General features: G+C 38.4%; 1 protein-coding gene across 4 annotated transcripts in view; it reads right to left on the bottom strand.

Moving 5' to 3' along the window:
- The window catches only part of LOC128570679 (rho GTPase-activating protein 15-like), a 333490-nt gene extending 309791 nt beyond the window's left edge, over positions 1–23699 (bottom strand). For 2 of the 4 annotated variants that reach the window (XM_053570059.1, XM_053570060.1), the window contains exon 1: positions 9228–9356. In XM_053570059.1, coding sequence (XP_053426034.1) covers positions 9228–9289 — 62 coding nt within the window. In that variant the 5' untranslated portion in view covers positions 9290–9356. Of the gene's footprint in view, positions 1–9227; positions 9357–18029; positions 18141–23229 lie in introns of those variants that run through there. The other 2 variants (XM_053570057.1, XM_053570058.1) reach the window with 2 other exon arrangements.
- Between the last annotated feature and the right edge of the window lie 604 nt (positions 23700–24303).

Genomic DNA, 24303 nt, shown 5'->3' with positions numbered 1-24303 from the left:
CAACAACTTTGTGTCATTTATTTCCATTTGTCTCTTAGAATCTAGGATCTTGATGAAAAGACAGCTTTGATTCAGCAAGGTTAGTGTTTGCAAGAATTAGGTTGCTCTTACACGTCTGACGCTTTTTTAACGACGCGTCATTGTGTTATTATAAAAAAGAACAGGATAAACAGACACACAAGAAACACAATGTGTATTTTCCAACATAGGAATACAAACATCACGTTCTTGGATCCTCTTGTCTTTAAATGAAGAGTCAATTTTTCAATTAAATAATGAAAAGATGTAAAGAAGTAACACAGGAAGAAAATCATATAGGTGTTTTCTTCTGCCCTACTGCTCATTTCTCCTTTTAGGTACCGGTAGCTGCAAGGTGAACTGAAGGAGCCATAGCTTTCATATGCTACAGGTTGTAATATTACATGGCCCCAAATAGCAGAAAGAGAAACGTTAGAAAGACTGCTGGTCTAGTCTGGGCATCTTCTGTGAGCATCCTTATTTTATTATTTTAACCATATGTGATGAGAGAGTATGGAACACCCTCACACATGACGAATCCATATTTAACCTGCCTGTTACATTTCCCACTATATTTTTTATCTTTTGGCAAGGAGATACTATACCTTATTTGCATCCTATCTATAGTAAGTCCTGGTTAAATGGTTTTGATTTGAATCTGTTTCAGATGTTGATCGTTTATAAACTTTCTGGCAAAACTTCTCCTTCCTTAAAGTTGGAACTGGAACTGGTTAGAACTAACGTTGCATGAAATTCAATTATCTCATTGTTCTTGATTAGGACTTTGAACTGCTGTGAACTGTGTTCTTATTACGTGAACAGAAGAATGAGCTGGAGAGGGTAGGAACCACAGGTCTTGGAACTTTAGTAATATAAATTGCTTTGACACCTTAAATACAGTGCTATTTCTTTTTGTGTTCGTAAACTGTAAACATTATCTTTATCATATTAGAATAAAAGTGAAAGCATTTAAATCTATTGCTTGGAAAGAATGTCATTTCAAAATGAAGAATAAAATGCTGCTGACGACCTTTTAGATGTCCTTCTTTCATTTCATTTCCCCCCATGATTTCTTTTAAAATAATAACTAGCATAAGTTATTTTGAGTTCCTACTGTAAATTTGATCATTTAGCATAGGTTTAACTTCGCAATCAAAAAATGATAAGGTACGAATAATGTCCTTATTTACTAATGGACGAAAATGAGGATCAGAGAGTTTAGGTGATGTACTTAAGGTCATACCTTTATATTTATAGTTAAACCCAGTCTTTCTGACTCCAAAACTTATAATCTGTTCATTACTTTTTTAAAGGGTGAAGCAGTACTACCTTAGTTAAGGATATTGTCAATGTCAAATTTCAACATAGTTTGGGTTGAAATCATTAAATCATAAAAGTTAGTGTGCACAGCCTGTGACAAAATGTCAGCCATCTGAATTCTGTCATTAGCTAATTTACCTTATTCTTATTAGAAAATTAGGGGAAAGACTCACCACTCCCAAGCTCTCTTCCCTTAGAATTAGCACTGTTTCAAGGAGTAGGACCACGTACCGTTTTATTCCTCATAAGAAATCAGAAGTAGGTGTATGTTCCTAACTGGGTGGAACCTGTCTCTTTCCTACAAGGGATTATTCTGGTCTCAGTAAGGAACAAATCATCTGTATTCGGTAAGGATCATAAAACCAGAAAGGGAGTCAAGAGCCTGTAGTCTAGGAGTAGCTGAGACTTCATCTAATGGGAACAACTTTTAACCTATGACTCAAGTCTGACCCTTCCTCTCTGAACAAAATACTCTAGCAGCTTGATCATTGTCCATACAACATCTGTTCAGTCCATTCCTCATTCTGATATGTTTGACTAATTGTGATGGAATAGTTCTTAGGATCTCAGCGGAATGGCCTTTTCACTCAGTTACTTAACACAGTGAGACACTGTCATCCCTGGAGAGAACATGGGAAGAATCAGTTGGCAAGATTTTGCTCCAAGTGAAACCTTTAATATTTTCCATATGCAACCAAGTAACTATAGGTGACTGCTATTCAGTGTATTGGGTGACACCTCAGAAAGTGAGTAACTTCTGTAAGCTTAAAGGACTTAGCCAGGACAGGTGAGTCTAGCAGTTTTGGATAAAATTTTTCAAATAAACCTTTCTAAAATGAAGTTGTTTTTAGAATAATAAAAGTTCGTCTAATCCCCCAGTCTCCCTGCACCCACAAAGAGAGACACCATCTCTGGTCTTTTAGGTCCTTTCCAGGATGGGGCACAGTATCTGACCTTCAGTAGTTGATCATTAAAGGTTTTTTGAGTAAAAGTACAGGTATATATGGATTTTCAAATTTCAAAGGGTCATGCATCAAGATTGTTCCTGCTCTGTGTTGACTATTGTTTACCAACAAAGACAAAGAAAAAAAGAGAAAAAAAGTTAAATTTCCCTTCTTTGTTCTTTACTATTTTAATACAGCACTGCTAGCATTCCTTTTTTCCCTAAATTATTTAACCCTGAACATTTAGGCTATTTTTCCAATATATAATTCTAGTGGCTCATCCCTGAGCTTCTTCCAAGGGTCTTCCTATGTCTCATACCTACACAAATACTATGAGCTTGCTTTGGGCCCCATGGTGTGCCACACATGGCGCCTGGTATTCTATATGAATCATGTAATTTAATCACTAAACCAGTCATAAGTACCTGCTAAACATTTACAACATGCTAAACACAATTCTCAGGGCTTAAAATATTAAGGAAAATAAGAGATACATAAAAAACTTTACCTCTAACTATAGAAAGATGGGAAATAATCATGGAAAGAAATAATCCTCCAAATAATTTCAGTAGGTGGGCTTAACCTCATATTATGGATGAGAAAACTGAAGCATAGGGATGTTGCATTCTCACCAAGGGCAAAAAAGTCATAAAGATGGGGTTCAACCACCAAGCCTCCTAGACCCTGAGGCCCCTGCTCATTCCAGCCTCCCCAGAGAAGGTGGCATGCAGCCCACCCTTCAGTTGTGCTCAGCTTGCCTGTGTGGGGCCTCAATGTAGGAGCTAAGAGAGGGAGTCACAGAACTGTTTCCAAAGAATTGCCAGACCTTCTTTCTCCCTTGGAGCAAAGTCACTCTTAGCTTGACCTGGATTGTCCCCTGGTGTTGCCCTGCAAACCCTTTATCCCCGCCTGCCATCCATTCCATACCCAGTCAGGTCCGCACATTTCATCACAACTTGGAGAGCATTCTTTTCTATTTTTTCACAGGAAGAGATAAAAATCAAGCTGTGAGATAGATGTAAGGGGTAAATAAGACATACGGTTCAAAAAATATCTAATTTTAGTAAATCCAAAGTCCCATGAATAAGCGAGGCAGTCCCCGGTCTCCAGACAGATTTATAGGAAATCAGGTAAAGGATTAATCCTAGTGACTCGGGGCAGGAAACAGATACCAGGACAAGAAATTCAGGTGTTTATTTTATTAATATTTTGACACACAGAAAAAAATCGCATCTCAGAGGGGAGAAAGGTACTGACTACAATTAGGAAGGGGGGAGAACTAAATTTGTATTAGGGCAATTATATACAATTTATGCAATCAGTGGGGCATTTATCCAAGTGAAACCCTTCACAAAACTTTCCTAAAAACAGATCTTGAGTTGTGAAGTTGCAAAATGCCAAAAAGAAAACCAAACTAAACTGAAAACAAACACAAAAAGCACCTATAAAACAATAACCAAAAACTCAGTGTGGACATCAGCTTGACATTCTACACAATGAACACCGGATGGCAGCACATAATAACAGCAACTTTGTCACTGCTCGTCTGGAAGAAAGCTTGATGGAAAACCGCCCTTAAATTTTTCATTGCCATTCTAAGAATCTGTTAGCTTCAGCTCTAGGTTTAACACATTTGCTTGCTCTAAACACCAAAGCTTTATATTCTACACTCACTTCTCTTATGCCTTCTTGAGGTAACAACACATTGACAAACCAAAAAAGCCAGAGGAAAACACACATGTGATTACTTTGCAAATTTTAGCCTCCCCTATTTGGGCCATCTGCCTTTTTTACCTGACTTGGTCATGCTGGATTTGATTTGATTCTGCACCAGTGATGGAAGTGAAAGTGATTTACTCTAGTGTCTCTGACTGATTTACTGCAAAATCACTCTGACACTGTTAAATGTTCAGACTTGTTCTCAAACTAGTAGGTCTAGGAATGTATTTTCTCTCTCACATTCTAAGCTTCTTATGATTTATGACTGCTAAAAGGTGTGTTAAAGAGACAGTGAAGTATAAAGGACACACATTTCTGTCAGTGTTGCAAGAAATTGAGAAAGACAGATATAGCCATGAAGCATTTATTATGATCCTGAGCAGAAAATACTAAAGAAAAGATATGTTTGCATTAGGCAGGCACCTTAGTATCACAGGAAGTCCATTCTAAATAACAATTGTTCAAGCAAACAAAGTTTAGGATGAAAGCAGGCACTAGCAGACATAACCACTACACTGCCCTGTTCTGCGTTTTTTTTAATACCCATATTTATGTCCATGTCTTCACTCCCAAGTATTTCTTTCTGAGCAAGAGAACAGAGGAAGAATCTACATGTAATAAGAAGTATGACATACAAAGGAGCCGGCTAAGGAGAAGGACTGACTGGGTGCATAGGGAGAGGCTAGCAGAGCATGTTGAAATAGTGCATTGAAATTAACTTTACTAGGGGCTTGTAGAATTTTAGAGAGGACAGGGTTACTCACAGTTTGGGGGATGGACATCTTTAAATAAATTCCTAAACTTAATCAGAAAAACTGACGTAGATTTTTGATGTTCAAAATTAAAATTGAAGTTGAATGCTGAATATATTCCTTTTTTTTTTTTTTTGAGATAGAGTCTCACTATGTCATCCTTGGTAGAGTGCTGTGGCATCACAGCTCACAGCGACCTCACACTCTTGGGCTTAAGTGATTCTCTTACCTCAGACTCCCAAGTAACTGGGACTACAGGTGCCCACCACAGCACCCGGCTATTTTTTGTTGCAGTTGTCAAGGTTGTTTAGCTGGCCTGGGCTGGGTTCGAACCTGCCAGCCTTGGTGTATGTGACTGGCATTGTAACCACTGTGCTATGGGTGCAGAGCCGAATCTTGAATATGTCCTGCTTTTAAATCTACCAGTGTGTCACCAAGGAAATGTGTACAACCTCATTCCAAAATAAGCCTAAATGTATGATCTTTTTTGAATGTAAGATACAGCCAAGGAATTCATCTTCCTTGTAGCCTCTCCTGTTCATACTTAGGGATCAGTCAAAATTTCCTTAGATAGAAATAGAAATAATTAAATACGAATAAAAGAGAAAACAAGAAGGAGGAAAATGGAAGATAAGAAAACAGCACAAAGTACAGATAATCTAGAATGGATTTATGAGCAGAAAACGTTGTAGAAATTAATAAAATGATATTTATTAAGTGAAAATTGAAGTCTTTAGTACAGTTGATGTCCTGAGATAAAAAGATAATTTTTAGTCCTTGACTTCAAACAGATGAAAGCAAAAGATAAAAAACAAACATATTTCAATCAGAAGGCAGGACTAAATTCTGTCATACTAAGTCTGCATAAAATAGGAGAAAGGAGAGGTTAATACAGGTGACCAAGACTCTCCATTTGTACAATACTAAGTAATAATAGAGTTTACATTGTATTAATAATTATTACTTAAAACTTGTAAAACATTTAGCCAAGTTCTTGACAGAGTAAGCATCTATTAATATTGCCTATTAACTCATTAAAATTTATAAAAAGATATAAAGATTGTTGAGAAATGTTACAAAGCCTATCAAAGGAAATTTTACATAAAAATACAAATTATACCAAGTATGGTATATTATTAGTTGCTAAATTATAAATGTGATTAAAACAAGATTAAATCATGTGATCAAAACATGATTTTTAAAGTTATAAGTAAACAACATTTTTGGTGTTAGTGATGAAAGTGTAAAGCAGTATGGGAATACAAAATACGAGTCATAAAAAAACGGTCATGTAATTTGATCAAGTAGTCCAAGTTTAGCATTGATCTCTAGAAAATATAAAATAATAATTGATAAGCAGTAGGAGGGTTCACTGTAATTATAAGTATTAGCATAAAACTGAACTCAACTTAAAAATCAAATTTTAAAGGACAGTAGAAATGATTCGGTATATTACAGACCATCAACACGGTAGGATAGCATATGTTATTATCTTGTTGATTATACATACAATATTCAATATGTGAAGTATTTACAATAAAAACAAACAAACAAAAACCACCATAAACTTGTAGGAGATATTTCCAATATCAAAATTTGTCAACATGTTATCAGAAATATATTAAGAGTTTCCTCAATTTATAAAAAAAGGAAAAACCTCAATAGAAAATAATCAAAGTTTATAAATAGGCAATTCTTAGAATGCAGAATCTGAATGACTCTAAACAGACAAAGTTGTTCAAGTGCAATACCAGTCAGCAGAATACAAATAAAAGTGACATTGAGGTAACATTCTATGGCCACCAATTTAGTGAAGTAAGAGAGTAAGATAATGCCGTATGCTGATGAGATTATGGGAAATGAGATCCCTTCTGCACTGCAGAGCAGTTATGTGAACAGGGGCACTCATTCAGGAGAAAGTCTGGCAGTGGTATTCAGTGGATTTACAAATGTACATAACTTAACACCAAGCGATCTGTGCTCCTGGCTATATTACCCTGAGAGTTCCTAACAGGTTAAAAGGACACATATGTGTGATTCATTGAAATGTTGTCTTGGATGGAATGAGTTAGAGGAAGTTTAGGGTTTGTACCTGAGGGACTGGGTAAGTAAAATTTAGTATATAGTCATGTGTCACTTAATGACATTTGGAGAAATGTGTCTAAGCTTAGGTACTTTTATCATTGTATGAAAACCATTGACTGTCCTTATACAAACCTAGATGGTATAGCCCACTACACACCTAGGCTGTGCTATAGCCTATGGCTTCTGGGTTACAAACCTGTACAGTCTGAATATTGTAGACAACTGTAAGACAATGGTAAGTGTGTTTAGATCTGTACCCAAACATAGACAAGGAACAGTAAAAATCAATATTATAATCTTATGAGATCACCGTCATATATGCAGGTCATCATTAACCACAGTGTCTTTGCACAGGGTGCAAAGGGCAGTAATTGGGAAAAATGACCTAGCTTTGAATACATTCGTATACTGTATGACAATGCCTCAGTCAAACACAGACCATATATAGATGTTGGTCCTATACGATCACAATGGAGCTGAAAAATCCCCGTCATCTAGTGACATCCTGTTCATTGTAACATCATTGTACAATGTTTTACCTTTTCCATGTTTAGATATGTTTAGATACACACACACACACAAATTATGTTAAGATTGTCTACAGTGCTCAGTGTAGTAACATGGTAAATGTGTAGCCTGGGAGTGAGCGACAGCCTAGGTGTGTAATAGGCCATACCACGTATGTTTGTGTAAATACACTCTATGAAGTTTGCACAATGACAAAATCACCTAATGACTTATTTTCCCCATGGTTAAGAAACACAGGTCTGTCTAGCACCATAGAAAGATGTCCAAACACTAACGTTGAATGAAAGTAGTAAGAACCATAATGTAATTTACTACACAAAAATGCTTATGCAATACAACACATTCACATACACACAACTACACACTACTTTTAAGGTGACACAGATATTCTGATACATACATATATATATGAAAGTGGATTTGATGAACACACATTAAATGCATTAAATTGGAGGTCTAAAGGGGATGGAAGTGAGGATTAGAAACAAAAAATAAAATAAAACCAGTTAGACATCATTCCCAGAGTAATGATAACACAAGGCCACAAACTCAATTCTGTATATCTATGGTGAAAATAAAAAAAGGAAAAAAAAAAAAAAAGGAAAAACTAAAATTTGTATAACTTTAAGTGAGAAAAGCTGAAAGAATGCATAATAGTTTACAAATAGATTGAAATAATGAAACTGCCTGCAAATGTTTATATGAAATTAAACTGCAGCATGCAAATTGTACAACAACATATTAAAGTAAAAGCAAATAAAGCAAGTACACAATAGTATACAATGATCACAACTACCAAAAATCATATTCATGTGAGTGGGTTAGGGGAAGGGCCCTATTCTGGTCCTTTGCTTCCTCCTGGCCCTGCCTTCTCAGAGATGTTACAAAGTTTGCTATGGATCGGCAAGGATACTTTACATAACCCCCATGGTAGGGCATCATCTTGGTTTCTTGTAATATCCCTCCCCCCCACCCCCCACCCCCCATCTTCTTTGCATGAGGCTGGAGAGTAGGATTGACCAATGATGTTACCTCCTTTCTCCCATCAAGCCCCAGTGAAGGGTTGACGTGGGAAATGAGATTAAACCATGAGGATTTTTTTATCCATGCTGTTGGTGAGGTAAGAAAGGGTCCTGATTTACTTATCTAAAAATATAGTTCAACTACTTCATCCTTTAAACAATTGCTCCCCTAATTTACTGTAGGGATTTTTTTTTTCGTTTTTTTCTTTTTTAGACAGAGTCTTGCTCTGCTGCCCAGTCTGAAGCTGAAGTCTAGTGGCCCAATTATAGTTCACTATAGACTTAAACTCCTGGGCTCAAGAGACTGTCCTGATTTAGCCTCCAGAGTAGTTTGCACTACAGGCATATACCACCACTACTAGCTAATTTTTCTTTTTTTGTAGATACAGGGTCTCACTCTTGTTCAGGCTGCTCTCAAACTCCTGAGCTCAAGGAATCCTTCTGCCTTGAATCCTTAAGTGCTAGAATTACAGGCATGAGACACTCACTGCACCCTCCAGGAAATTTTTATGTAATGAAAATAAGTCCTTTTACTCCAAAATCTGTTAATCCCAGAAATCAAGATCCATTGCCTTACTTCCTTTAATTTTTTTTAAAGAACTTATACTTTAAAAGGACAAGAAGCATTTCATATCTGTATGCTCTGTGTAATAATATGTACTGTTGTGCCTTTCTTCAAAAACTACAATTATATTAAAAATAATGTTGATCATAGTGGTAGCAAAAGGGACCAGTCTGTTATCATAGGGCCTTGCTTCCCAAACAATAGCAGTGATACAAGTTAAGGATACAGGAACTAGCATAGTTATATAAAAGTGGGTCAAAGAACTTTTTATTACCTTAGTTTCTTTCCTCCATCTGCAATTTTAGCTTTTTGAAGATAACCTTCTTTTTCAACCATCTGCAAGAAGAATGCATATGTTAAAACTGTGACAAACTCATATGCATTGTTAGTTTGAATGAATCTATGCTTTTCAAGAATCATTGCAGTGATGGACGTTTCCCGTCATAGAACTTCATTAATAATGCACAGATAGCTTATGGGAAGTGCCTGCAAGATCATAATCATTACAAGCCATTGAAGAGACAAAGACATATTGTGAAGAAGAACGTGAAGGATTTGTTGGACAGCAATACACCTTTACTCACTTTTCTTTCTGGGCATCGAAGGCTGTAGGTTAAAAAATAGACTGAAAATGGTAACACGAAGACAAATGTAATGCCTTCTTAATTTTACTTATTGTTCTTGGAAAAATTCTTCCTTTTTTAACATCCCCATATACCTGCTGAGGCTGAGTGTACGGGTGTGGGTCAAATTCAATGGGACCATATAACTTGGCCAGTTGGGTCATGGAAGGGCATTTAAAACACAACAATTCACGTGTCACAAGCAGTTTTCAAGACACTGTTGCAGCACTGCCTCACTGCCTTCTTCCATGATGTGGGATTACTTCTTTTTCCTATTTGTATGTAATATACTGGCTTTCAATGCTAATACAATTGCAACTTTCTTTCTTTCTTTTTTTTGAGACAGAGTCTCACTGTGTCGCCCTCAGTACAGTGCTGTGGTGTCACAGCTCTTAGCAACCTCTAAATCTTGGACTTAAGCGATTCTCTTGCCTCGACCTTCCGAGTAGGGCCTACAGGTGCCCGCCACCACACCTGGCTATTTTTTGGTTGCAGTTGTCATTGTTGTTTAGCAGGTTGGAGCCTGGCTTGAACCCGCCAGCCTTGGTGTATGTGAGCTATGGGTGCTGAGCCACAAGTGCGACTTTCTTAGCGGAAATTCAATAATTCATTATAAATTCACAGAGGGGTTTGTGGCATTCTGGATAAAATAAATGCATGATGCAAATTGTAATGTGTTGATTCCCAGCAAAGTCTAAACTAGGTGTTCAATTACTTTCCCCCCTTTGGTAAACTCTTTATGCGCACACCAGCTCTCTCTATATATATGTGTGTGTGTGCGCGCGCGCGTGCGCATGCACGCGCACACATATGTATATCTTCATGTTTCATTGAGATAAAAAGGATTATATTATGTACTACACCAAATGAAACTTTCTTTTTTTTTTAATTATTATTATTTTTTTATTGTTGGGGATTCATTGAGGGTACAATAAGCCAGGGATCACTGGGAACCACAAAGGCTGTCCACTGCAGGGATCACTGGGAACCATAAAGGCTGTCCACTGCAGGGATCACTGGGACCCACTAAAGCTGTCTCCTGCAGGGATCACTGGGAACTGTTAAAGGCTGTCGACTGCAGGGATCACTGAGAACCACAAAGGCTGTCCACTGCAGGGATCACTGGGAACTGTTAAAGGCTGTCTAATGCAGGGAAAAGTGAATTCTGGAGGATGAAGGCCCAGAGCATGAAGACTGGTTAAGGGGTCTGGGTGGAGAATTTAGGGAAATACTACAATCTAGGTACCAACATACTACAAACACATTCCCCTAAATAATTGTTTATATCTGCCCTTGGAAAATATTACTGTTATTATTTCCAATTCTGGAACAACCATCCAATGTTTCAGAGCCCCTAGGAGTAATGCTGGAATATGGATCAAAGCACTTTGATGTGAGGGCCAACATTTCACCATTGCACTGTACTAGAAGGAGGGAAGTAAGAAAAGTTGGAGAAAGCTGTACAAGTACCGGGAGTAAATCATTCTGTTTATTAGATGTTACTGTAAGTGTTATCGAACAGGAGAAATTTCTTATTTTTTACCTCCCTGTTCTTTAGCTTTCATGCTTCACGGCAACTTGAATTGGCATTCTTCATACTGGAGATCAGATTCCTAATGTTTTTAATTGAAAATATTACTCAGATAATTATCTATTTACATGAAACTGTAAGGACTAATATAGGGAGATGCCACAGGTTATTTTAGTCTCCTGTTGCTGCTGATATACACGACCACGTACTTGGTGGCTTAAATCATCAGAAATTTATTATCTGAAATTTCCAGAGAACATTGATCTAAGGTGGGTTTTGCTAGACTAAAATTAAAGGGATGGTGTGATTGCCTTCTTTCTGTGGACTTTAGGGGAAAATCCGTGTCCTTACTCTTTCTGGCTTCGAAGGCCACCCGCATTCCTGGGATTGTGGTCTCTGCCAGCCACTGGATCACTCCAGCCTCTACTTCATCCTCACATCCATTTCTCTTACTTTTCTACCTCCTTTCTTTCCCTTATAAAAACCTTGTGCTTACACTGGACCCACCTGAATGATGCAGGATAATCTCCCCATTGAAAGATCCTTAACTTAATCACATCTGCCAACTCCCTTTTGCCATCCCAGGGAACATATTCACAGGTTCCAGGGATTAGAACATGGCACTTGGGGGGACCATTTTTCGGCTTGTCACACCTGGTCCCCCTCAATGATGATAACTTTGCACGATTATAGTGCAATGTCTCAGCCTATTGAATTTGATGCAGTGCACCAATCTTTGATTTCTCCTATCAGGTGTACAGATGTGTCCTATCCACTCCCAAAGTCAGTACATTAAACACGATGCTACCTCATGTTGCTCATTTATAACCAACCACACCACCCTCCTTCCTGATCTTTCCCTCATTTCTAACCCCTGAATCACTCACTTGTTATTTATTCTAAACTTTTTTTCCATTCCAAAAATATTATATAGATAAAATCACATATGGTATAACCTTGCAACCTTTGGGTTTAACCTTTTTCATTAAGCATAATTCCTGAGAGAAGCATCCAAATAGTTATTTGTGTCAACACTTCTTCTCTTCTCACTGCTAAGCTTTGGTAACTAGCACATACCGCACACTTTTTAACCAGTCACACAGAGAAGGATATCTGAAGCTTTTACTCTGGGGTTATTATAAAGGAAACTGCTATGAATATCCAGGTTTCCTTGTAAATATACGTTTTCATTTTTCTAAGATAAATGCCAAGAGGAGAATTGTTACATTCTGTGGCTACATGTTTGGTGTACAAGAAACTGACAAACTGTCTTCTGTTACAGAATGGCTATACCATTCTGCATTCTTACCAACAATATGGGAGTGGCCCTGCTTCTCTGCATTCTTGGCAACATTTTGTGTTGTCACTTTTTTTTTATTTTAGCCATTCTGATAGGTGGGATGGGTATGTAGTGATATCTCATTTGGTTTTAATTTGGATTTTTCTAAAGGCTAATAGCATGGGCTGTATTTTTACATTCTTATTTGCTATCTGTATATCCTCTTCAGGGAAAACTCTTTTGATGTTTTCATTTTTAACTGGATTGTTTATGGCTTTTGTCCTTGTGTTTTAATGTTGAGGCTTAGGGATTCTTTACCTGTTTTGGATACTAGTCTTTTAGGTATGTGTTTGCAAATATTTTCTCCCTATATCGGTAGTTTGTTTCTTCCTATATCCACATCTATATCAGGACTTTTATAGAGCAAAAGGTTTCAATTTTAATGAGGTCTGATTTATAAAAAGTTTCTTTTGATTCATTGTGCTTTTGTTGTCCAGACTAAAAACTCTTTGATTGGACCTAGATCCTAAAGATTTTCTCTTAGTGTTTCTTTTATAAACCTCTTAAAGGGTTTATATTTTGTTTTTTAAATGGAAGTGTCAATATATGACCCCTTCCATAGCATTTTATCATTTAACTCTTGCATAGAGTGTGACACTTGGGTGGGGCTTTATTATGCTGCCTATGGATGTCCAATTACTTTGACTGCATTTGTATTAAAGTTTCTCTATCCTTCACTGATTTGCTTTGTACTGATGTCAAAAATCTGTTGGCCATATGGTTTGGGGCTATTTCTAAGTTCTCTCTTCCATTCCTTTGATCTATGCCTCAATCCCCCTCTCATACAGCACTGACTGTAATACTGTAAGCCTAAATATCGAGTAAAATAATCCCTCCCACTTTCAATTTTGTCAGAATGATTTTACTTATTCTAGGACCTATACTTTTTCATACACATTTTAGAAAAAGCCTATCCATGCTTACATTATAATAAAACTTGGGATTCAGATAGTTATTGCAACTAAATCTGTTTCCATGTTGAGTCTTCCCAAGCATGAACACAATATGTCTCTCCGTTTGGATAAACACATTCCTTGAGCCTTTTTAATCAACATTTTGTAATAGTCAGCACACACACCCTGCACATTTTGTTTAATAGTGTACCTAAGAATTTTCTTATCTTTAGAGAGGTTGTAAATAGTACTATGTTTTTAATTTCAGTTTCCAATGTTTATTGCTAGTATATGGAAATGTGATGAATTTTTATGAGTTGACCATGTATCTTGAAATCTAGCTGAATTCATTTTTTAATTATAGAAGTTTTTCTATATTATTTTGATTTTTTTATTTCTCCCTTTCTCACCTGTGTGCATTACTACAGTAGCTAACACCTCCATACAACATGGAATAAAAGCGGTAAAAGTGAGTATCCTTGTCTACTCTTCAATCTCAAGGGAAAAGTGTTCAGTTTTCCCCAAACAAGAATGATGGTAGCTGTAGGTGTTTTATTGTTTCTCATTATTAAATTGAAATGTTCCCCCATTTCCTCGGTATCTTTAATGTGAAAGAGTGTTTAATTTTCTTTATGCTTTTTTTCTGCATCAACCAATAGGATTATATAACTGTTCATTAACTTGTTATGTGATGGACTTTTATTAACTTATCTCTTTCTTTTTTTGAAGAAGTATAATAAAATTTGTATCGTGATGAGAAGCTGTCAACTTAAACAGCAGCAAATGGAGAGAATAAGGACATTTCCTGTTATAATAAGTCTACATAACCTTCATAATATACTATGTAGTAGGCATTTTCAATATGTGACTGTCAGTCTAGAACTGCCAAATACTTTTTCATTTAACCTAATACAACTGCATACCTACTAAAAAGAAATGCATTAAGAAAGCATGAAAACTTTGTTTGTTGAAAAAACAAAACTTGAAGGGAAGGAATATAGAAATTATGAAGTTATGCAGAACACTTAATGTAATTAAGTATATGTTCATATCTTTATAGGAATATAAAACCCAATCATTTGCAGAATGGACTCAGATTGCTGAAATACTATATATACTTTAGACCTCTACATAAGCATTTTAGACCTACTTTTTGATCCACTATTCCCACTTGTAGGTATGTACTCAAAGGAAATGACTTCTATTTATACAAAATAAGTTATGAATACTTTTCTGCAGTGGTAACTGCATACCAGTAAGACCAAAACAAACATAAATCAAGCAATGGAGTGTTCTCAAAGCTGTGATGTTTGAAGACTACAAACTGCTAATTCTATATAGAATGGGTTTTGTTGTTACATGAAATTCAAGTTGACGCATAAATTGAGATATATAGAGATCAAATTAAATGATTGCTCCACAGCCAAGGAATAAATAGACAACCTACCAAAAGAGGAAAAATATGCACATGCTGTTCATCCGATACAGAGCAGATGACCAGAATCTACAAAGAACTCAAGCAAATAAGCAAGGGAGAAATCAAACAACTCCATCAAAAAAAAGGGCAAAAGACTTGAGCAGAAAGATTTCAATTGAAGATAGGTTAATGGTCAAGAAACACATGAAAAAAGGCTCATTTCTCTAATCATCAGGTAGTTGCAAATAAAAACCACAGGGAGATTATTACCTAATTCTAGGGAGAATTTAGTGGTTTATAATTAGATGAATCAGAAATGAAAAGGGTAACATTGCAGAAATACATACTGCAAAAATAAACACCATCCATGAATACTAGATAAATCACTATGCACATAATGTAGAAAACAGACATTTTCAGACATACAGTTGGATGATGGTTTGCCTTGCTAACATATTCATGTTGATATGTTGAATTTCTTTTCAAACATATTATTTTAAAAATTATAAACATTTGTTTTTAAGTTCACAGAAACGAAATTATGTTCAAATTCTCAGGAATTTTGGACTAACCATAACATTGTCAGTTATATTTAAATTTTGATGGCAAGTTTGTTACTTCACTTGAGTGGGGCCTTCCCCTTCCCCTCAGTTCTGAGAGAATACAATATGTATAGTAAAACATTAATAATTTCAAAATTTTCATTAAAAAAATCATCCATGAATACTAGATAAATCGCTATGCACATAATCTAGAGAACAGAGAGAAAATAGAAAAGTTCCTAGAAACACACAACCTCCAACACTGAACCAGAAAGAAAGAAAACTGAGTAGACCAAAAAACAGAAAGAAAAGTGAGATTAAACCAGTAAGGAAAAATCTAGTCAAAAAAGAGAAGCCCTGCACAAGATATGTTCATAACTGAATTCTGTCAAACCTACAATGAATACCGGGCACATATAACGTAGAAATTACTCCATAATATTGAGAAAAAGGGAAACCTCCCCAACTCATTCTATGAAGCTAATGTTATAGTCATACAAAAGCCAGGGAAAGACACAATGATAACAAAAGAAAAGTAGAAACCAATATCCCTTATGAATACAGGTGCAAAAACCCTCAAAAAAAAAAAAAAACAAAAACTAGCAGTCTGAATAAAACAGCATACTAAAAAAAAAAAAAAATGAAGCGCCAAGATGACTTCATTCCATATGCAAAGGATAGCAAACAAGGCATGATAAAAACCCTGAACAAACTAGGCATAGAAAGAAAATATCTCAGAATTATAAAAGTCATATTTGGAAAACATACAACTAACATATTCAACGGAGAAAAGTTGAAAGCATTGCCCATAAGAACTGGAGTAAGACAAGGATTCCCACTATCACCACTCTTTTTTGACATAGTGCTAGAAGTCCTAGGCAAGATAAAAAAGAGGAGAATATTAAGGGTATCCAAACTGGTTAAGTGGACATCACTTTTTCCCAATGATATAATCTTGTACCTAGAAACCCCAAAGGTTCTGCCAAGAGTCTTCTGGAATTAATAAATAAATTAAGCAAAGTCTTAGGATAAGAAGCCAATATACATAAATTAATACCATTTCTATATAACAATGACAGTTAAGCCAGGAGTCAAATCAAAGACTAAGTAACATTCATAAAAACAAAAACAAAATAAAATAAGTAGGGATATACTTACACACAAGAGAGTTAAATTTCTCTAACATGGAAAACAATAAAACTCTGAACAAAAAAGTTGCAGAGGATATAAACAAATATCCTGACTTAGTAGAAACAATAATGTTAAAATATCAATACTACCTAAAGTGATTAATAAATGCAATGCAATCTCCATCAATTTGCCAAAGTCATAATTCACAGATAAAGAAAAAAATATTTTATACTTTGTTTGGAGCCATAAAAGAGCCTGAATCTTAAGCAAAATAACAAATCTGTAGGACTCCCAGTGCCACACTTGCAGCCATACTATGAAACTATAGCCTTGTAGTTTAACAAAAACAGCATGGTATTTCTACAAAAATATGGAAATACACCAATGGAACAGAGGACCCAGATATAAAACCACCTACCTTCAACAAAGTTATCTTTGACAAAGCAGGCAATAACATACACTGGGGAAAAGAAGCCTTATTTAATAAATGGCTCTGGGAAAATTGGATTGTTACATGCACCAGAATGAAGTAGGACCACTAGTCCTCACCGCTCAAACTCAGGATATACAAAAGATTTATGGCACAAAATCATAAGTATTCTGGAGGAAAATGTAGAAAAAGCTCTTCTAAATATGATTCTAGGCAAAGAATTTAAGAAAAAGACCCCAAAGGCAATCATGACAAAATCAAAACTGGGATTTGTTTCAGCTAAAAAGCGTCTGCACTGCTACAGACACAATTAACAGATCAAAATAGACAACCAACAGAATGGAAGAAATAGTCACAAATGACACTTCCAATAAAGGACTAGTAACTAGAATTTACAAATAACTCAAGCAACCAACAGGAAAAGACAAACCATCTTATAAACAAGTGGGCAAAAAACGTGAAAAGACAATTCTCAAAATAAGAAAAAATGGTCAATTTCATGACCTATTAGGGTAATGCAAATTAAATTCACAATGACATTATCACCTTACTCCAGTTACAATGGAATTTATTAAAATTCCCAAATCAATAGGTGCTGACATGGACACAGAGAGAAAGGCATTTTTGTATGCTGTTGGTTAGAGCACAAATTTGTAAAACTTCTATGAAAATGAGAATGACGTTTTCTCAAAGAACTAAAAGTAGACCTACAATTTGACCCAATAGTCCCACTACTAGTTATTTTCCCCAAAAGAAGAGAAATTATTTTACCAAAAAGATACCTGCATTTGAACGATTATTGCAGCACAATTCATTATTGCCAATATGTGGAAACAAACCAAGTGCTGACAAATTCATGAGTGGACTAATTAAATGTTGTATATGTATTCCATGGAGTACTACTCAACCACAAAAAATGATAAATTAATACCTTTTACAACAATCTGTATGGCACCAGAGACCATCCTTCTAAGTAAAATACCTCAAGAATGAAAAACAAACACCACATACAGTCACTATTAAATTGGAGCTAACTGATGAGCTCACATGTGCATAGAAGGAAGTAAAAGTATGTGGAAATCAACCAAGGGAAAGGGGTAGAGGGAAGGAGGCAAATGGACTAAGCCAACCTAGTGGGTACTATGAATACCATATGAGTGATGGGCATACCTATAGTCAGGACTGTAGCATCACAAAAATGATCCATGTAACATGAAATATTTTTACACCAGTAATACGTTGAAACAAAATAATCCATTCATTTTTGTGAAAATATAAAAAAATCTTCTAATCTATTTTCAGTCCATAAATACCCAGATGGGTTTTAAAAAGAATGAAGAAAGGGAGGCTCCATGATGATAGACTAGAGACATTTCTTCATCAGCTGATCTCAAATTGATGAGCGGAGTCTTTAGGTGCCTCCATCTGGATTGTCCTGTCCAGAAACAACATTGCAAAGGCACAGTGAGACAGAATGGAGCACCAGGAGCAAAACGTTAAGAAGGGTGAGAGGCACGCATGAAAAGCAGATGCAAAGGACTGCAGCAACCCAGGGAGAGAGAGAGCCTGCATGTGGAATCCCTGGGGGATCAATTTTGCAGGTGATTTCCCCACACCGCACCATGGCATTCTGTAGGAGTGGACTGGGAGTTGAACTGAACTCTGGGAGGGCCTGTCCATCCATGCCTGAAGACTGATACGAAACAAGCAGGAATATAGGTCCCACAGGACGTTCAGGTGCACAGAAGCTGGCCTTTTGTTCAAGGGTTGGAGAGAGTATATTCTGCCACTTAGGGACAAAGCCAGAGGCCTGAACCCAGGCTATCATTTTACTGCCACTGGCTGGGCAGATCTGGTCCTGGAGCCTGTTCAGTGGGAGGCCTGGCAGCCTGGTCCCCATTGCCTAGGGAGACTGACAGGGCAGGTGTGGATAATGCTAAAACCTTGAGCTGGCTGACACCCAAGGGAGCCAAGCTTGGAGAAGCCTCACAGTATCCCATTATGTTAATGCTTCTGACTCCAGCAGTTGGAGCTACCCCAGGGCTGACTTCCTTGAACACATGGGCAGAGGTGAGCAGATTATGCCTACGACACCGCTCCATCTGTGGCTGCAGGGAACTGTTTGGATGGCAGAGTCTTCCCTGCCTCCCCACCTCATAGTCTGGCATAAGCTTCAAGAATTTGCCTCTACCACCCCCATGGGGATTCATCTCTCATACAGTTAGCTACCAAGCCCAGAATAACATCAATGAATCAGGAAAACAAGACTGGATCTCTTTGGCAACTAGCTGATAACATCCCACCTCTACCACATGCAGAATACAGAGTACTGGGTTCCCCCCCCCCTTAACCAAGAAGTGCCACGTATTGTCATTAGGAAGAAAAGGTTTTTTCTTTTTCTTTTGCTTTTCCTAATCCTGGAGCATTACTTACGGACCATGCAATACATGTATTTTTGATTTTTTTCCTTTTTTTTTTTAACTTTTTTGTTTTTTTCTTTTTTTTAACTTTATACTATTTCTATTCTCTTCTCCATTTCTTTTTCTTTTTGTTTCTTTTTCTACTTTTCTAATCTTTCTCTCATAAATCCCTTAAGTAACAATCAAGATAATCTCTCTCTTTTGAGTGTGTTTTGTGTTTGGTTTTTTGGAAGACCATTTCTAAGGCCTCCATGGCAGTGTTGCAGCAATGATCTGGCTCATGGTGGCCTTCAACACCTGGATTTGGAAATCCCTGCTTTGACCTCCTGAGGAGTTGCAACAGCTGTTCCTCACTAAAGTTCATGTTTTTGTTGGTTTGTTTGTTTTTTCCATATTTGATGGAAGTAGGGTCTCACTCTGGATAAGGCTGGTCAGAATCATCTAACTTTGGGTAATACACCAGCCCTAGAGCCGCCAGATCACTGATAATTGCTGGTATGCTTCACTATGCATGGCCTGTTACAATTATCATCATTAGCTTTCTTCTTTTTATCTCTCATTTTCTCATTCTTTTACTCTCCTTCCTTTTCATTTTTTAATCCTTGTACCAAAAGACAACCTTTTTTTTTTTTTTTTAGAGACAGAGTCTCACTGTACCGCCCTTGGTAGAGTGCCGTGGCGTCACACGGCTCACAGCAACCTGTAACTCTTGGGCTGACGCGATTCTCTTGCCTCGGCCTCCCGAGTAGCTGGGACTACAGGCGCCCGCCACAACGCCCAGCTATTTTTTTGTTGTTGTTGTTGTTGCAGTTTGGCCGGGGCTGGGTTTGAACCCGCCACCCTCGGCATATGGGGCCGGCGCCCTACTCACTGAGCCACAGGCGCCGCCCAAAAGACAACTTTAATCTCAAAGCACAGAAACAAAGAGGCTTCAGGACAACTAGGAAGTGCGAAAAGTTAAGTAGGGGAAGGAAATAACAAGAAGTAACAACACATGCAGAGGATCCAACAAATAAAAATTATATCAACTTGAAAAACTAGAATAGACCAATCCTGCAAGGGATTACCAAGCTGCTGTCAAAGATGAAAAGACAAAAAGAATTTAGATTATAGATGTCCAAAGTGATGAAGAGAATTAAAGGGCAAGTGGAAAGTCACCAAACAGAAATAAAAAAAACTGACCCAAGAAACAATCAAAAGACATGATGAAATTAGAAAAGAGTTCAAAGTATTGAAGGAGTCATTCAAGGAGTTTAAAATGCAACAGAAAATTTCAATAACAGCATAAACCTTGAAGAAGAAAGAATCTTAGAACTTGAAGACAAGGCTCTTGAGCTAACTCACTTACTTAATGAGGTAGAAAAGAGGAGAGTAAAGGTCAGGTGTGATGGCACACACCTGTAATCCTAGCACTCTGTGAGGCCAAGGAGGGTGGATTGCTTGAGCTCACAGGTTTGAGACCAGCCTGAGCCAGAGTGAGACCTCATCTCTAAAAATAGGCATTGTGGCGGGCGCCTGTAGTCCCAGCTACTTGGGAGGCTGAGGCAAGAGGATTGCATGAGCCCGAGAGTTTGAGGTTCCTATTAGCTATGACACCACGGCACTCTACCTCAGGTGACAAAGTGACAGTCTATCTCAAAAAACAAAACAAACAAATCCAAGAGAGTAAAAGAATAGCAATCTTAGAGAATTATGGGATTTTATAAAGTTTATAAACATACAAATTATAGGCACAGAAGACCTATTGGAGGATATCATAAATGAAAAATGTTTAAGTATTACCAAAGATTCAGAGAAAGTCCGTTGAGAAATATCAAAGCCCAGTTTATCTCAATTCAAACAGAGCATCTTCTAGACACATTGTAAAAAACTTGGCCAAAATGAAATAGAAAATTTTGAAGGCCACCAGGAATAAGCACCAGTTGACCTACAAGGACAATTCCATCAGAGTGACAGCAGATTTCTCAGCTGAAGAACAACAAGCTAGAATAGATAGGACTCTCATTTTCAATATACTCAAACACAACAACTCCCTGCCTAGGATTCTGTATTCTATGAAACTAAGTTCCATATTCAATGGATACATCGAATGTTTTCCTTGCAAGTAAACGTTGAAGAAATTTGCCACTATAAGACCACCTGTCCAGGAAGTATTCCAGAGTAATATTACACATCGAACATAACAATGTACCACAAGCAAAGACACACAGAAATTAAAGGTCATAGCCTAACTTCCTCAATGGTACAAGTGATAAATGTAGGTGGCAACCTTCACAAAAGACAAACACAAATCCATCATAGTCAAGCCATAGTGAATGGCTTGAATTACTCACTGATGAGACACAGACCAGATGACTGGACCAAAAGCACAAGCCAACTCTATGCTGTCCTCAGGTAACATATTTAACAGCTAAGGACAAAACAAGACTCAGGTTGAGGGATTAGAAATCAATATTTCAGGCAGATGGAAATCAAAAGAAAGCAGGGGTCACAATTTCAAGATAAACTGGGCTTCAAACCACAAAAGGTAAGGAATGATAAAAATAAAGTACTCTATTTTCTTGTCAAGGGAACAATACCAGAAGACATCTCAATCCTAAGTCTTTATGCACCCAAATTCATTAAATGTTTCCAGATTTACAAAATGAACTCTAACAAGTCTGAACAATATAATATCCTATAACAGCATAATTTCTGGGGACTGCACACCCTATTGACAGAACTGGACAGACCCTCCAAACACAAACTGAGCAAAGAAACAATCGACTTTAACATGACTCTACAAAACATACCACCCCGATATTACCAAATACACATTCTCCTCATTAGCTCATGAATAATTTTCCAAAACTGACCACATCCTAAGACACAAATCAAACCTCGCCTAATTTAAAAGAATAGAAATTATACCTTGTAGCTTACAGATTACTATGGAATCAAGGTCGAACTCATTTCCAACAAAACCTTTCATTCCCCAAATCATAAAAACTAAATGATCTTACGCGAAAGACAACTATTTCAAGGAGAAAACAAAGGAGAAAAATCATTAGATTTGTCTAACAAAATGATGATGAAAAACCTCTGGGATACTGAGAAAGCAGTCATAAGAGGGAAATTTATTGCATTACATGCCCACAGCCAATAATTTAAAAAGCACAAATCAACAATCTAATGCATCATTTCTAGGAACCGGAAAAGAAAGAGCTATCCAATCCCAAACCTAGCACAAGGAAAGAACCAAAATCAGAGCAGAAGAAAATGAAATTGAGAACAAAAGAACCATTCAGGAGATTAAGAAAACAAAGAGTTGGTTCCTTAAAATAAATAAAATTGATAAAAATAAAAAAATTGATAAAACTTTGGCTAGTCTAGAAACAGAAAAGTAAGATCTCTAATAACCTCACTGAGAAATGAAAGAGGGAAAATAACAATAGATGTCGCAGAAATACAAGCGATTATCTCTGATTGCTACAAAAATTGCTATGCCCAGAAATTTAACATTGTGGAGGAAATGGACTAATACCTGGAATCATACTACCTACCTAGACTTAACCAGGAAGAATTAGAACTCTTGAACAGACCTATATCAAGCACAGTAATCGCAAAAATAAAGTAGCTTCTAATAACGACAACAAAAAGTCCTGGACCAGATGATTTTACACCAGAATTTAAACAAACATTCAAAGAAGAGCTCATACCTATGCTGCAGAATCCATTCAAAAACATTGAGAAGGAAAGAACACTCCCAATTCATCCTCTGGAGCAAATATCTTCCTGATACCAAAACCATAAAAAGGACCCATTAAGAAAAACACACGCACACCCCCCAATTTCACTAATGAATACAATCCAACTATACTCAAAATCCTAGCAAATAGAATACAGGTGTGGGACAGCGTCAGCGCCCGGCGCGCTGCGGCGGGTGTCAACGGTCCCCACATCAGTCTCACCTCACCGGCTGCCGTGGTGACAACCGCTGCGGCTCCCCGGTGCCTCGCCGCCTCGGCCTCCAGCAGCCCCGCGTCGCAGCCAAGTCTCCGCCTCCGTCAGCCGCCGCCAGCCCGATTGCGCGCCACGTGACCGCGTCACGTTACCCAGCGCTGTGAGCTGTGCGTCTGGGACCCGTCCAGCCGGTCTGACCGCGCGCGACGACCGTTCCTGGCGCAGCATCCATCCCCCGCGCCACGCGCTGCCGGGCCCGATAGTTTGGCCTCCTCCTTCCGGTGGACCTTCAGTTCCCGAGCCCTCCCGCGAAGCCTCAGCTGGCTGCGCCGGACCCTCCAGCCTCCGCCGCGCCTCGTCCAGATAGGCGGCCTGGGTCAGCGGCTGCAGTCACTTGGCCTGCTGTAGCCGTCCGCCTCGGCCTCCCGCAGGGCCTGGCTCAGGTCGCGCAGCCGCCACACCAGGCACAGTACCGCGAGCACACGCGCGCGCACTTCCCCTAAGCTGGGCCTGGCGTGAGTGCGCTGCAGCACCCGGCAGGCTGGTCGCGGGGTCCCGAACACCGCCTCCAGCCACTGCCGGTCGCGCAGTCTCTGGAGGACCACGTTGGCGTCGGTCCCCGGGAAGGGCCGGCACTGGGGCTGCGGCGAACACCGCCTCCTGGCCCAGGGCCACTGTGGAGCCCCTGCTGTCCTGAGGCGCCTCGGCCGTCCGACGTGCGCGGGGACGCCGTCTTCCAGCGCCGGGTCACGTGACGCGGTCACGTTGTGCGCAGTCGGGCAGGCGGCGGCTGACGGAGGCGGAGAGTTGGCCGGGACGCGGGGCTGCTGGAGGCAAAGGCGGCGAGGAACGGGGGAGCCGCAGCGGTTGTCACCACGGCAGCCGGTGAGGTGAGACTGACGAGGGGATCCTTGTCACCCGCCGCAGCGTGTTCGGGCGCTGGCGCCGTCCCACACCTGTATTCTATTTGCTAGGATTTTGAGTATTGTTGGATTATGGGGGCAAGACATGATTGCAAGAGGGACTTTACCTAACAATTGCAATCAGTGTAACTGGCTTATTGTACCCTCAATGAATCTCCT

This window comes from Nycticebus coucang, chromosome 18 (assembly GCF_027406575.1).
Source record: "Nycticebus coucang isolate mNycCou1 chromosome 18, mNycCou1.pri, whole genome shotgun sequence".
In the NCBI taxonomy this organism is placed as follows: Eukaryota; Metazoa; Chordata; class Mammalia; order Primates; family Lorisidae; genus Nycticebus; species Nycticebus coucang.
The sequence above is the reverse complement of the archived record's forward strand: the minus strand, read 5'-3'. Positions and strand labels throughout refer to the sequence as shown.